Genomic DNA, 16828 nt, shown 5'->3' with positions numbered 1-16828 from the left:
ATGTTTCCATTTTATCCTCTTGTTGATCATGCTGCTTCACCCTTTATTGCCCTGCTGATGAGATGGTTTTCTACAGCGACTGGTCAGCTTATGCACATATTTTTTCAAGCTTAAAAAACTAGCATCAGTTTAAGGTTGGAACAAGATTATTAATGTAGATCAGTTCTCTCCTAACATCAGAAAATAAGGCATAATCAACCTGAAATGGGAATTTAAATTTACAAAGCACATACATACATATACCACACAGTACTAAACTATTGAGTCCCATAAAAGAATTTCCCCCTTTTATAGGTAAAGAACTTGCTGTACGACGATTTTGAGGCAAATAGACAAAGGTTTGAATGTCAATTTTGCCATGTGTAGCTGAGTTCTTACTAGCTGGCCAACTTTTTCACTTCTCGGTCTCAGGTTCTTCAATCATAAAATGGAGAGGAAAGTATGAAATTCTAAGGACTGTTGTGAGAAATTGATAAATGTACAATCATAATTTGAGAACAAGTATGTATAAGATTTAAAATATTGAGAAAATGTGTGCATTTGGGGGAAGAAGGTAGGATTTGTGTTCTAGATCTGCATTACCCGATATAGTAGTCACTAGCCATATATGATCATTTAAATTTTAATTTAAATTAATTATGTTTAAATGAAATTTAAAATGCAGTTCTTCAGTCACATTGACCACATTTTAAGTGCAACAATAGCCATGTGGGACTAGTGTCTACGTATTGGGCAATATAGAAGAACATTTCTGTCACTGCAGAAAGTTCGAATGGACAGCACTGTTCTAGACCATTTATGGAAATAACCAAGTGGTATTTTCCCCTCTCATATTCCCCCTATTCTGGATGTTTGATCATATTTGCTTCTTTCTTATTTTTGTTTAACTCAGAATAAAGTTTTCACAGCTGAACAGTGTTCATTTCTTTAAGCAGAAAATCTGGTTCTAAACTTAGGTAATCAAAATCACTCACTCACGCTAACTAAAGGAGTCATAGAAACTCCATCCAAAAAATATATTTCTAACATTTTACTATTTTTTGCTTTTCAAAATGAAATAATGTTGAACATTTCCCCCTAAATCTTAGTAAAAATAAATATCCTTTCTGTTTCTTATTCCCAGTGTTTCTTGGGTTTATCCATCCCCATAGCCCCACCCAACCTCCATTCCCTTCTTATCCTTATACCTGAACTGTCTCTTTAAAATCTCAAGTAGTCACTGTCTCACTAATTCCCCCCTTAAAAAAAAAAATGTATCCTATGTAACACCACTGGACTGATATTCTTCAACACAGTCTTGGCTACATTACATCTATAATGTAAAACTCTTTAACAATTCCTCTCTGTGCACAAGAGAATGTTCAATATTCTTCATCTGACATTCAAGACTCCATGACGAAGGCTTCAATGACCTTTTCAACTGGATTTATTCTTTTTAGTCGCGAACCTCTATTGCAACCAAACGTTTTGATACCTAGTGAGGCATGCATTTTTGCACATCTGTTATCACTGCACTTGATTTGCTTTCTGCATTCTGCTCTGCGTATCCAAAATCTTATCCATCCTCCTTTGCCCAGTTGAAATCCCACCTCCCCTGTAAAACCAACATGAAGCGAGTAAATACTCCAACATGAAGTGTTCGCTCCCTGCAGCTATTATGATCTGTGCCTTTTGTTTACTAATGAACATTATTATGCCTATGTTCATGTCTCACACTGAAACAATGTTTGAACTATAGAATATTGGTTAAAAGCAACTTTTTTCTCTCCAATCCCTTTCCCTGCTGACACAAAAGAGATTTAAGAGGTTTGTTGACTTTAGTGCATTCATAACTTTCTGAATCTTTAACAGTGTTAAAAAATGTAAATGTTTACCATTTTAAAATGCATTTCTCTATTTCTTTTTACAGGTTCAGTTTCTGCACTGCATAAAGCAAACAGTCACTGGGGGTGATTCAGAAATTGTAGATGGGTTTAACGTATGCCGAAAGCTCAAGGAAAAAAATCCTCGCGCATTCCAGATTTTGTCCTCCACTTTTGTGGACTTTACAGACATTGGAGTGGATTACTGTGATTTCTCTGTACAATCCAAACACAAGATTATAGAGTAAGTACTATTTATACATTTCTCATAGCAATTAAATAGCTGACTGCAAAAGCTTCATTACCCTAAATCTAAAACTTAAAACAGAAGAAAGCTTCAATTAACTCCAGAGCTTATTTTTTATTAACAGTTTAATCCAATTTTAGAGGGAAAAAGAAAAAACAGAATATTTTCACCATAAAAAAATCATTATCAAATTCCATGAACTCTCTTCCTAATTATTATGAGAGAAATAACTAAGACTTTATGTACATTTGACTTTTTTCACATACAAGTTCTACAGAAGTATAATCAGTACGATTGTAGTAGTCAGAATCCTTCAGCCAGAAAGGAAAAGAATCTAACTCGAATTAGGTATAGCTGTTAGATAAATAACGTCATCTGATATTGATCTCTTTTTTCTTCATCTCTTAGCTTTGCCATCCTCTGTGTTGGTTTCCTTTGCAAAGATGTCAGTAGAAGCTCTGCATTTTCATTGTCCTCAGAGCTGGTAATCACATACACAGAAAGCCCTTGTTTCCCAATAGTTACAACAAAACTAGATGACTCACTGCCAGATTTGTATTTAAGTCCATCCTTGAAACACTCACCATGGCCAGGAAGTCAGAGAATTCAACTGGCCATTCCCGGATTACATGTTCATCTCCAGAGCAAAGTCAGTCTCATTTGTGAGAATGAAACAGGAATGTCTGCCTAAATTGATGCCAACAAAAATCATATTTCCCTGCATATGACATTTTATCATTTTTTCATTTAACATTATTTTAACATAATTTTTCTAAGTATCTACAAAGGCCACAGATTTATCCTTTTATTCGAGAATTATCTTACCTTGTGCTTTCTTGGAATTGATTTATTTAATCAGACCTCAGTTCATGAATTTTGGGGTGTTTCCAATTTTTATTTTATCTTATTTATTTATTTATTTTACTTAGTTAACATACAGCACAATATTGGTTCCTGGAGTAGAATTCATCACTTACATACAACACCCAGTGCTCATCACAAAAAGTGCCCTCCTTAATACCCCACCCATCTAGCCCATCCCCCATCTACCTCCCTCCAGCAACCCTTGGTTTATTCTCTATCTTTAAGAGTCTCTTATGGCTTATTTCCCTCTCTCCTTTATCCCCACCCCTTCCCATATGTTCATCTTTTTTCTTTCTTAAATTCCACATATGAGTGAGATCGTATGGTATTTGTCTTTTTCAGCCTGACTTACTTCACTCAGCATAATACTCTCTAGCTCTATCCATGGCATTGCAAATGGCAAGATTTCATTCTTTTTGATGGTTGAGCAATATTCCAATGTGTACATATACTACATCTTCTTTATTCATTCATCAGTCGACAGACATTTGGGCTCTCTCTATAGTTTGGCTATTGTGGATAATGCTGCTATAAACATCGGGGTACATGTATGCCTTTAAATCTGTATTTTTGTATCCTTTGGGTAAATACCTAGTAGTACAGTTACTGGGTCATAGGGGTGTTTCCAACTTTAGAGTTGCGTTTGTATTCTTCTTTTAGTAGAAGCCAAATCATATGAAAATTAACTCATTTAACGAATAATGAAATCCCCAATATACAAACTCATCTTTCTTATATAAACATATGGCCTTCATTTATTCATTCAACAAGTTTTTATTGAAAGCAGCTACTCTTCTTAGTGGTTGGGATACATCCATGGACAAAACAAAGATTCCTGCCCTCATGTAGCTTAAAGCCTAATGGGGGAAAAGGAAATTCGAGATTTTAAAACAAATGAGTAAATTACAGTGACCATTAAAACATTTTTTAAGTATTTAAGAAAAAAGGAAAAGTAGGGAAGAATAAGGGGAATCCGTAGAACCAGAGACTTAGGGAAGATGGAACTTGCATTATTCATGTGTGGTGAGGAAAAGATTTCCTGAGTAGGTGATATTTGAGCATATCTTAAAATTTAATCTTTAAAAACTTAAAGGACTGAAGGAGTTTGTCCAGAAGAGGAAGAGTTTCCAGAACTAGCTAGAGCAAGTGTCCTAAGAAGGCTCTAAGAACACATCTGGTGTGTTCAATGGACAGAAAGGAGGCTGGTGTGGAGCAGAGTTTTAAGAGAGGAGGTCAGACGGGAGTAAGTTCATGTCAAGCCTTGTTATCCATTGTTTAGAAACATACTGCCTTACACTCCTAGTGAAATAGGGAGCTGCTGCGAGATTTCGAGCAGAAGAGAGACATTTATATTTATATAAACTTATTTACATTTTAAATGGGTCACCCTGGCTGTTCTGCAGAATATGGTGAAGAAGAGCAAGGGCAGGAACAGGAAGACCAGTCAGGAAGCCACTGCAGGACGGTAGGCTACGGGTAGGGTAACTTGAACGTGAGTAGCCCGTGTGGTGGTAGAGGCAGTGTGAAGTGTTTAAGGATGTGTTATGGCAAACAGCATATTTTCCTGACAGATGGGATGAAAGGTGTGAGAGAAAGATAGCCATCAGAAATAAATTCTAGTTCAGAATACTCTTCTCTGAGAGGTCAGTCACCAAGGTGGAAAAGAGAAGAAATAACTCTTGGACTCCTAGTTTTAACATGACAGTTTTAACTATTCAAAAATTACCTTAAAAATCCACAACAGATTGCATAATTTTGTTGTGGCAGAATATAATTGCAGATTCTGCAAGGCTAGTGAATGAAGGCAAAACAAATAAACAAACCCTTAGTTATTGAGTGAGATTAATTGAATGCTCCTCATCTGAATCATAATTTGTCTTTGTTATTTTTTGTAGTAGAATTCCAGAATTTGGTCATTGTCAAATGTTAAGGTCTCAGGGGATATCCCTAGAGAATATCAAGTGGTTATTGTTAATCCACTCAAAATGTATTTTTAACAACAGGGGGTGAAACAAATAGGGTTTTCAATTAATTGAGGGACTTGGTTGCCTGTGTGTTTGGGTTAATTTAATATTCCTCATGGTTAAATGTTTAACTCCTTTGAGATGTTTATGTCCTATCTAGTATAAAAAGATCTTGGAGGCTGCTGGCAGAGTTAGGGTACAATGAAGTATAATGAAAAATAAACAGATAAAGAAACTAGGAAAAATAATAATGGTGAGACTAAGCTACAGCAGTGCATCCTCATGCTTACAAATTCAATCCCATGAATACCGTTCCTACTCCTTGCCTCGTTAGTGGTGCCAATCATGGTCTAATGACTCAAACTTGCTAAGCTACAGTCATAATATTAATGCCTACCACATACAACCAAAGTGGGAATTATAGAGACAATAGATAGACTCCCCTACTGCCTGGCTCTGAAAGAGCAGAATAAATTTTTTAGCTAGCTAAAATTCTATAAAGTCCAACACAACTACTAGTGATAGATTTCAGTTTCAGCTCTGAGTTTCTACAAACCAAAGCAAGGAGGGAACATAATCTATTTGCAAGATTCAAGACACTTCTAAAGTGTGAAATAAATTTTTCCTGCAGATCCCAGTAAAATGTGATGTGGTGGGCAAACCCACAGTGACATACCCACAACAAAATCAAGTAGTCCCATCAAATATCACAACTTTCAATGAGACAGACTATTGTAACTAACAAGGAGTATCCATGGCACCAAATTTGATTGCAGGAAATGATTCTACAATCCTTTCACTGGGTTCCTTTGTTGGCATCACTGATGACATTTTGCTTTTGCTGATTTGCAGTCAGCAGGCTGCTCGTTTACATTTAAATGTGTGCCCCTTATGTATTGCTAGAATGTAACCACTTACTCTTCGTCTTTGGAGGCTTTTTACCCTTCCTGAGCATGTAGCCCTGCTGCATTGGGACCTCCCTTTCATTCTTTGGCTGCACACAGAACACTTACCAGGACTCAAGTTTGCGTTTTAGGTTGATCTTCAAGATGTCAACCAATCATCTCCTCTAACATTGTTCAATCCTTAGAATAATGTATTCTCTAGACCTCAAAACTAAATTTTCTTTCTTTTCCCCTCATGTCATTGCTGAAAATGCTAAATAATTAATTTGTGTCTTGTTTTCTCAGATAGAAAGTAAACACCAGGCGAAAGGAGACAGAGACTGTTTCTCTCTCGATCTCTCTCTCTCCCAGAGAGAGATCGAGAGAGAAAATATTATTATTATCTACATATGTGAACTCTTTGGAAAAGAAGAGTGTAATACAATGGTCCATGGGGCACACAATTCTGATTTTCCTTAAATTGATGAGTCACAAAATTCTTTTCATGATATATGAGGATACACACACAGACTCTAAAAGAGAGAGCTCATTACTAGCATAACAATTTCCATCAAGGAATTATGGTGTTAATGAAAAAAAATAAACAGATCACCAGAGTGCTTGTGTAGAAGACCTCCAAGAGGTTTCAAAGTCATGACAACTTTGTCGGTAACACAGAGGATGGTACAAAGGGTGTCATTATATGTACAGAAAATAGGATTGGGGAAAAGGGAGAGAGAAGGGAAATTGAGTCAGGAGCCATAAGGCTAGAATCTTAAGATTAAAAGACAAAATGGCCTCAAACTGAAAGGGTCTGAAACCCGCAGTGTAAACTCTAACATGGCAATTGAAAGGTCAGGTACTGCCCTTTGTGCCACTCAAACCTGGAGGCCCACAGTCTCTTCTGCTGACTGATGTTTTCCTTGATTCTTTGTTCATAAAGCCACAACCTGCAGGCCACAGACTATTCTTTATCTATGTGGAGAGGACGTGGGGAGGAGGGAGGGCACTCCTTGCTTATTCAGTCATATTTGCTTTTTAGTCAATATATGTAAATTCTGGTTTTAAGAGTCCAAGAGCCTTATTGAAAACCTGTTCCTTTCTTTCACTTTCTTTCCCCAGGATGGGTTCAAGAGGTAATTTTCCATCACTACCAAAATGCAAAGCGTTGGGGCTAAAGACCAGTTCTTAGAGTTTACCATTATAACTGCCTTTGGCTCAGAGGATTGAATATTAATCTGAGTCACAAATCACAGGGACCCAGAGAGCCACAATTTATATAGCACAGGCAATCACATTTTCCTCCTATACCCTGCTTGTTGATAATGGTTTACTCTGTGTGATTGGTCAGCTAAGTGTGATCTAGACCCCAAATCAATGTCACCAAGCCCTTGCGTACATGCAACCGTCTCTTTGGTTTGACCCACCAGGTCTGGATCCCCGAGAGCTGTAGGATCATACTACCACCTCCTGGGCTGGCCCAGGAACAACTCTAGGCACTTTGCCACCATCCTTGCCCACCTTCAGTTTTTATCCATCCTTCCGTTTTTCTATCTAAGGTAGATGCTTTAGGACTGGCTGAAAGTTTACCTTCCCAATAAGTTTAAAAATATATCTTCCTTTTGCTTCCATGTATAGACAGTGCTCATGCTGTGCTATTGATAATGAGCATAGCTTAAATTAAAAAATAATGGTATTTTTTTTACATCAAAAGTAATATTACCTTACATTGTCATGATCATGATGCATATTCTAAGGAAAGATAGAGAGATCACAATATACTATCTCAAAAGTACTAAAAAGACTTTGGTATTCTCCCAAGGTACTGAAAAAAGCATAGAGAATCACATATGCAATGAATATTTACTAACTGCCTACTATGTGCAGGCTCTATGTTAAATGCTGAGAATACAACATTAAATGAGATAGAGTATTGGTGTTTTAGAAGCCTATATACCAAGATACATAGTATAGATAGAGTCTTAAGTGTGAAATAAATTTTCACATATCCCCCAAAAACATATCCCAGGCTAGATTCTTCTTTTCTCTGTGTCTTGGTTTCCCTACCTGTAAACTAGGGATTGAATTAGAAGAGTGAATTTCAAACTTTTAGAAAATAGATTTTTCTTCCCAATCATGCTTCAGAAAAATTATACTTAAAACCCTAATAAAGTGGTTGACCCATGAACTTGTAACATTAAAAATACTTTAATACATAAAAGCTACTATTTTAAAAAATGAAGAATGAATTCATTTCCCGAAATATATAAAAAAAATTTTAACTGGAATCTTTCAGTAACTTTTATTTTAAATTGATTTGAATCATTCTGGCATTTATGTAGTGGTAAGTCTTCAAAAAATACCTGCTAAATGGATGGCCAACATGAAAAGATACTCAACATCATTAATCATCAGGGAAATGCAAATCAACACCACAATGAGCTATCACCTCACACTTGTCAGAATGGCTAAAATCAAACACATAAGAAACAGCAAGTGTTGATGAGGATGTGGAGAAAAAGGAACCCTCGTGCACTGTTGGTGGGAATGCAAACTGGTGCAGCCACTGTGGAAAACAGTACAAAGATTCCTCAAAAAGTTAAAAATAGAATTACCCCACAATGCAGTAATTACACTATGTAGAATTTAAGAAACAAGACAAAGGGAAAAAAAGAGACAAACCAAGAAACAGACTCTTAGCTACAGAGAACAAATTGATGGTTGCCAGAGGGGAGGGGATCAGGGAAATAGGCAAAATAGGTAAAGGGGATTAAGAGCACACTTATCTTGATGAGCACTGGATGATGCACAGAATTGCCATATCCCTATATTATACACATAAAGCTTAATATAACACTGTATGTTAACTATAATGAATTTAAAATCCTTTAAAAACTGCTAAATGAATGAATAAAGAACAAATGAATACATCATACCACAGATAGCCATAATACTTTTGTACATGTTTTTGGATTCTTTAATACTATATTTCAGACATATCTTCCGAGATAAATTGACCCTCAGAAATGTAAATAAATACTTCATGGCTTTTTAACTTTTTTCTCTTTGAAAAACAGATTAGATGATAAAGGTCAAGTGGTTCGCATCAACTTCAATAATGCAACCAGAGATACAGTATTTGATGTACCTGTTGAAAGAGTTCAGCCTTTTTATGCTGCTCTGAAGGAGTTTGTTGACCTCATGAACTGTAAAGAATCCAAGTTTACTTTCAAGATGAATCCAGGTCAGTGAGCACATTTTCTTAAGCAACTGAAAACATGGATGTTCTTCAACCTTAACCATGTAGAGCATTATCTAGAGCAGTTTTTCTCAAATGTGGCATGTGAAACACTTAGAATCTTTGTGAGCAGCCCCCATCCCTGCTCTGTTGCCTCTCCAGACTTAAAAATACTCATTCTTTACAAATTCTTAGGGAATCTTTAAGCACACTGAAATTTAATAACCTCCAACCTAAAGAAGAAATATGTGAAAGACAAGCTACAAGCCAAATGAAATCTCATGTCTGAGGTCAAGACTGATGACTTTTATTTTCTGTCCTGATAGTCAATATGAACTGAGGTTTCAGTTTGATTCTTCTATCCCAGTAAACAAATAAAATTATCCCCATGATTCTCACTCATGAAGTACATGAGTCACTTTTACTCATTTAACTTACCTGATCTGACAGAGATAGTGCCACCTAAAATAAAGCAGTATTGGAAGTAGTCCAGCTATGTGAAATAAAGGAACAGAAAGCATTGTATTTGTTCTGGACCATCTCTACTCAGTGAAGTGACCTCAAACTTGAGGCTTTCCATATCTATTAGTAAAAAGCAGGATTTCTCTCTACTGTTGATTTGGCCAAGTGGGAGATACTTTTAACTTTTGATTATTTTTTGAATTGATCTTTGGCATGATAAAGTAATACTAGAAATCTCTATAAATCCACTGATCTGCAGTCACCACAGGCTGATTTTAAGAGCAATAACATATGAAATTGAAATACCAGGAGAGAAAAATACCAAAAAAATAGAAGTTGGAATCCAAACTCCACTATTTAATGGTAGTGTTGCTTCAGGCAAATTCCTCAACTTCCTGGAGCCTCAGTTTCCTCAAACGAAAAGATGAGCTAATACTCTTTTCAGGATTTTTAGGAGGCTTAGAAATAATGTACACAAAATACTGGGAACATAGAAGACAAACCAAGTCACTATCCTTAAAATTATTTGAAGCTGTTAAACTGGAAATAAACATTTCTAAGTAAGAGCTAAATAACAACAAGGAAGAACAATTCAAAGTTTTACACCAAGATAGTATTTTAAATAGACATTATAAAAGTGTCTACAGATGCCTGTACTTTAAATGTCAAAAGGTCTAAAGCAGTTTGTGTCCAATGGCCTGATTTCTGTGAAAAATAAATGTACAGTTTTCAGTCAGAGAAAGACAAATAACGTATGATTTTACTCATCTGTGGAATTTAAGAAACAAAGATGAATATAGGGGGGAATACAGAGAGGGAAGCAAATCATAAAACAGACTCTTAACTATAGAGAACAACTGAGGGTTGCTGGAGCAGAGGTGGATGGGGGGATGGGCCAAACGGGTGATGGGTGTTAAGGGGGACACTTGTTGTGATGAGCACCTAGTGCTGTATGAGAGTAATGAATCACTAAATTCTACTCCTGCAACTAATATTACACTATATGTTAACTAACTAGAATTTAGATAAAAACTTGAAACAAAAAACCCAGACAAACAAATAAACATAACTGTTTCTTGATGCGAACAAAGTAGCAATGTTATTTTGCATTTTATATTTTCTAGCTCTGCAAATCATTTAAACTCATGATTATTCATGTTGAAAAAATCTTTTGTCTAGGTGATGTGATTACTTTTGATAACTGGCGCTTACTTCATGGCCGACGTAGCTATGAAGCAGGAACTGAGATATCCCGCCATCTAGAAGGAGCTTATGCCGACTGGGATGTAGTGATGTCAAGGCTTCGTATCTTAAGGCAGAGTATCCAGAACAGAAGCTGAATCTCCTGTCTATAATTTCAGTAAGATTCCAATTATAAGATATGGCAAGGTTGTCTTCACAGACCAGGATCCATGTCATTTACATATTAATTTCTTTCACATTGAACATGTCACCTTTCTTGGGCGGGTTTTCTTTTCTTCATAATCATATATAATGCCAATTTCTTAGATGTTTTAGCAGTGTTCTTTTCAAATAAAGCATCTCTTCTGCTCTATTGCATGTATGATCTAATTTCTTTTGCCTGTATATGAGAGTCTCCAGAATGCCTACAAATAGTTTTGTATCAAATAAAACTTTTTCAAATAAAGCCTTTTTTAAATAAAGCTTTTATTTCAAATAAAGGTTGTGTTTCAAATAAAACTTGTCTCAAATAAAACATGTTTCTGCTCTGTTGCCTGTAGAGTCTCAGTTTTCATGACTGCATGTGACTGTCCCTAGCATGATTGGAAGAAGGCTTCATATTTTCAAAGATCCGTTTTATTCACTTTTATTATAGATTTCTATTATCCAAATTTTCAGACCTCAACACCATGTGATCTCAACATTTTCTTTAACAGCTGAATTATGACACCAAACTCAAACATGTCAAATTAAGAAAAAAAACCTAGTCTCCCTAAGTTTTTCTTGCCCTAAGTAAACATTCCTAAGGATTTCCAGAATAGCTTACACCTGTCTGTGAATCAGTTCTCATTCCTTGCCTTCAATTAATAACTAGGAAAGTTACAACCAAGGTGCACGCAACTCTCCAAACACAGACACGATATCTGCTAACTTCAGGACAGCTTCACCTGCTGATCTTGCCTTCCTCTATGGCCACTCCTTGTCCCCAGTGGTGGAACACAGATGTCACTGCCAGCCATGAAAGTCCCGTTCCTGTTAAGCCCAGTCCCTTCCCTACCCCTGCTGAAAGCAAATTACCATTTGCTGAAATCATGGTAATACATAGATTTTTAGTTGATACTTGTGGGGACCTAACCAGCCCTCTTATTTTTAAAGTATTAATGACTGTCACCACTGTGGAGCTCTACCTGTTGCCTTAAGACCAAATGAAAACTCTACTTCCATCCATGTGTTACTTCTACTTTGCACTCACTGGGTGTCCATGGCACTGGGAGGCTAGATCATAGGTGTTGTGAGCCCACATCAGCACACCCCTCTGATTCTCTAAACTCAGTGAGTCCACATCACCAGCCCAGACTCCCCTTTCCCTGGCAACACTGTCTTTTTCTGGGCCTTTGTTGTCCTTTCCTATCATCTGGTCTTGATCGAGGTTATGGTAATATATCATGTATGATTAGTGTCTTTGAACTAAAAGAAATGGGTTGGGTTCTCAACCCCATCTCTTGTAAAGCACTCCTATTGAACAGGTGAGTTCAATAGAGGCACGGCCTGATTCTAACAGGCAGCATTCAATAGCTAAAAATAATTTTCTGTAGTGACCCTAGCTTCATCCATTTACAGCATCTAAACCCTAGGCACTTGCCAGGCTAAAGTGACTTATTATACTTTTATTCTTTCAGCAGATATTTATCATATAGCTGGTATACGACATGCACTCTGCAAGACTAAGGACAGAGAAGGACTCGAGACTTGCCTGATTATAGTCTGGTAGGGGAACAGATAAGAATATAGATGATGATATGTTATATTAACAGAATAGTTCATAGGAAGGCAACCAAGCCAGACTGAGAAGATTGATCAAAGCTTCAGACTGAGTTGAACGGGTGTCAATTGTAGTTTTTCAGGCAAAGAAGGGAACATAACAGTCCAAGTCGAAGGACAGAAGAGGCACAGAGAACTGAGAGTGAACAGAGTGCATGTGTTGACTTAAAGTGAAAAATCGTGGACCAGCAGTGGTGTAAATTCTGGGACTGGATGCCTAGGTTCAAACTATAATGATGACAGTTAACTGTGTATTTGAGCATATAACATCTTCCCTGAAGCTTCAGTTTTTCTATCTATAAGTGAGACTAGTAACAGTTCTGATCTCATTAAACTTTTACGAGGATTAAATGAACGTTCATGTAAAGCAATGTTTTCCCAGACTTCTCAAATGATGAGTCACACGTTGATTTGTGTGTGTGTTGTTTTTAAGTTTTTTAAGTTTATGTGTGTGTGTGCATGCATATATATACACACACACATACATCTTTTTTTGTTTTTTTAAGTTTTTATTTTAATTCCAGTTAACATACCATCAGTTTGTTCTCTGTAATTAAGAGTCTGTTTCTTGATTTGTCCCCCTCTCTTTTTTCTTTGCTCATTTGTTTTCTTAGATTCCACATATGAGTGAAATCATATGGTATTTGTCTTTCTCTGACTGACTTACTTCACTTAGCATAATACACTCTAGCTCTATCCATGTCATTGCAAATGGCAAGATTTCACTTTATATGGCTGAATAATATTCATTGTGTGTGTGTGTATATATATATATATATATATATACACACACACACACACCACATCTTCTTTGTATACCTGGACTGCTTCCATATCTTGGCTATTGTAAATAATGCTTCTATAAACACAGGGGTGCATGTATCCCTTTAAATTAGTGTTTTTGTATTCTGTGGGTAAATACCCACTAGTACAATTGCTAGATCATAGGGTAATTCTAATTTAACTGTTTGAGGAACCTCCATACTGTTTTCCACATTGGCTGTACCACTTTACATTCCCACCAACAGTGCAATGAGGGCTCCTTTTTCTCCACATCCTTGCCAACACCTGTTATTTCTTGTGTCACTAATTTTAGCCATTCTGACAGATGTGAGGCGATATCTCATTGTGGTGTTGATTTGCATTCCCCTGATGATGAGTGATGTTGAGCATCTTTTCATGTGTCTGTTGGCCATCTGGATGTCTTTAGAAAAATGTCTACTCATGTCTTCTGCCCATCTTTTAATTGGATTATTTGTTTTTTGGGTGTTGAGTTTTAGAACATCTTCATAGATTCTGGATACTAGCTCTTTATCAGGTATGTCATTTGCAAATATCTTCTCCCATTCCTTAGGTTGTTTTTAGTTTTGTTGATTGTTTCCTTCTCTGTCCAGAAGCTTTTTATTTTGATGAAGTCCCAATAATTTATTTTTGCTTTTGTTTCTCTTGCCTCAGGAGATATATCTAGAAAGAAATTGCTATGGCTGATGTCAAAAAGTTACTGCCTGTGTTCTCTTCTAGGATTTTTATGGTTCCAGGTCTCATATTTAGATCTTTAATCCATTCTGAATTTATTTTTGTGTATGGTGTAAGAAAGTGACCCAGTTTCTTTTTATCTTTTTTTTTTATTGTTGCTGACCAGTTTTCCCAACTCCATTTGTTGAAGAGACTTTTTCCCATTGCATATTCTTTCTTGCTTTGTCAAAGATTAATTGACCATATATTTATGGGTTTATATCTGGCCTTTCTATTCTGTTCCATTGATCTGTCTATTTTTATGCCAGTACCATACTGTTTTGATTACTACAGTTTTGTAATATAACTTGAAATCTGGAATTGTTTTGCTTTTCTTTTTCAAGATTGCTTTGGCTCTTCAGGGTCTTTTGTGATTCCATACAAATTTTAGAATTTGTTCTAGTTCTATGAATGCGTGTATTTTAATACAACTTCCTAGATTCATTCCCTAAAGATTATAATTCAGTGGGTCAGGTACTATATTTTTATCAAAGATCCCAGGTGATATGCCTCATCAGAAAAGTTTGAAAAATATTGATGTAAAGCATTTAGTACAGTTTCTAGCTGAAAGTAAGTACTCAACAGATGTTATCTATTATTAGTTATAATAACACAGGTTGTAGAGGAAGAGGGTAGATTAGGGTAAAAAGAGATATATGAAGCTGGAGACAGAGATGGGGCCAAGTCATGAAATGTCGAAATGTATGTTGCACTAAAGAGCTGATATTTTTATCTTGAAAGCAATGAGGAGTCATTTAAAAGTTTTTAAGCACTCGGGGCGCCTGGGTGGCTCAGTCGTGAAGCGTCTGCCTTCGGCTCAGGTCATGATCCCAGGGTCGTGGGATCGAGCCCCACATCGGGCTCCCTGCTCCCACTACCCCTGCTTGTGTTCCCTCTCTCGCTGTGTCTCTCTCTGTGTCAAATAAATAAATAAAATCTTTAAAAAAAAATAAAAAAAATAAAAGTTTTTAAGCACTAAAGAGCCTTGATCCGATATTCATTATTTAAAGATGCATTTGGCTACATTGTGGATGGAATTGTAAATGAGCAAGACCATAAATTCACTTACGAGGTTGTGAATCTATTTACTGCAAGCAGTCGGATGAGAAATTAGGAAGGATTGAATGAGAGTGCTTGGGAGAGGGACAAGGAGAGGAGAGATACTTAGAAGCCAAATCTAGAGGACCTGAGGACCCATAGTACATAAAGAAGGAGGAAGATGTTTAAGACGTCTCCTGGGTTTCTACTTGGGAAGGATACATTAACATTGGTTCCAAGTACAAGGAGAGAAACCACAACAGCAGAAACAAGATTGTGGGCAAGAAAACAAATCCACTTTTGAGCAGACTGAATTTGAATTGCCCCCGAGTTAGTCCACTTGGCAGCAGGATGTATATGCACACACACAGCTTGGGACAGACACCTGGAATGGACAGCTCCATTTGGAAAGTATATAGATGGCAGATGAAATCATCACTTATTTTCCTGGACACATTTAGTGATTGTGACCAAGGTCACAAGCCTCATGGTAAGATGATAAGCTAGTGATACTGGCCTAGTTTGTGGAATCAGTTACACTTTAAACATAAAGAATTTGCAGTGGCTTATATTCAAACTCAGCTAGACCTCTTACATATCATATTTTGTTGCTAGAAGACAGCATTCCAAGCCAGCACCCCATGGCCTGGCTGTTTCCTTCTCTGTCAGAAATTATTTCTGCCCTGGAAAGGAGGGACAGAAGTATTGGATGCAGTTGCAACAATTTCTGAAGTGTTATAAAGGACATGACATATTATGGGCTACGGCAGCTGGTGCCGACTAAAGATGATTGGGTTTCCTGGATATAATGGTCTAAAGATTTGACTTTCCCCCAAACTCATAATAGATCTGAGGTAACTTGGACTGGAATTTACCCATATTTGGCAGCGGGGATTCTTACTGTCTGTTCCATTGCTCTGATTTGACTTGGAGAATATTAGCTGCTTGGCTGGAGTAATCGGAATAACTCCACAGGTCACGAGAATGACATGTCACAAAGTATCTTCACTGGTCTCTATTTCTCCCTCCAGCCAACCACTAAAAGGTGAGCAAGTGAATATTGGTACAGGGAATTTATGCGAAAGAGGGAATTTCATGGAGGAACTGAGTGACACTGAGGGTAATTTCACTGTTCAGGAATTGAAACTAGGAAACAGGAAACATTTTATAAACAAAAATACCCCTTTATGTTAAATATGATTTTGAGGACACATTTGAACTGAAATCTCTTGCAGCTGTCTCTGCAATATTCTTCCCTACTGTCTTTTAAGCCTAGAAAATTCTTCCTCCTCCTTCAAAATTTAGGTTAAATTTCACCTCCACTGTGAGACCTTTCCTTATTCTTCTAGTGTGGCTTAAGTGTGGCCTTTCTTCTGGCTTCCACTGAGCCTTACATACAGGTTTGTATATTTCTCCAATCATTCTAGAAATATTCATGAGCATGTGCTATGTACCAGACACTATTTAGTGCACTAGTAATACAGTGATGAGCGAGACAGACATAAGGGCTCTCTTAGAGTTAATGGTCTAGTGGGAATATCAGGTATTGATCAAAAAATCACAGAAATAAGTAATCTGAATTATGGCAAATGCTATAGGTGGAAAGTCCAAAAAGCTACAGGAGCATAAAATAAGAGGATAGGACTAAGAAAGTGGGGGCTCAGGGAAGGCTTCCCTGAGGAAGCAGCTTTTGAGCTGTTTGATGAAGAATGATATACAATGATGGATGATACTCTGGCCTCAACAGAAAC

At 36.8% G+C, this 16828-nt stretch overlaps 1 protein-coding gene across 2 annotated transcripts in view; it reads left to right on the top strand.

The window, feature by feature from the left end:
• The window catches only part of BBOX1 (gamma-butyrobetaine hydroxylase 1), a 58968-nt gene extending 47724 nt beyond the window's left edge, over positions 1-11244 (top strand). For both annotated transcript variants that reach the window (XM_073904833.1, XM_073904834.1), the window contains exons 6-8: positions 1910-2106; positions 8899-9065; positions 10701-11244. In XM_073904833.1, coding sequence (XP_073760934.1) covers positions 1910-2106; positions 8899-9065; positions 10701-10861 — 525 coding nt within the window. In that variant the 3' untranslated portion in view covers positions 10862-11244. The remainder of the gene's footprint in view (positions 1-1909; positions 2107-8898; positions 9066-10700) is intronic.
• The last annotated feature ends 5584 nt before the right edge of the window (positions 11245-16828 follow it).

This window comes from Callorhinus ursinus, unplaced genomic scaffold (assembly GCF_003265705.2).
Source record: "Callorhinus ursinus isolate GAN/ISIS: 27379988/994484 unplaced genomic scaffold, GSC_fseal_2.0 scaffold21, whole genome shotgun sequence".
Lineage (NCBI taxonomy): Eukaryota > Metazoa > Chordata > Mammalia > Carnivora > Otariidae > Callorhinus > Callorhinus ursinus.
This window is presented reverse-complemented; position numbering and strand designations above follow the sequence as displayed.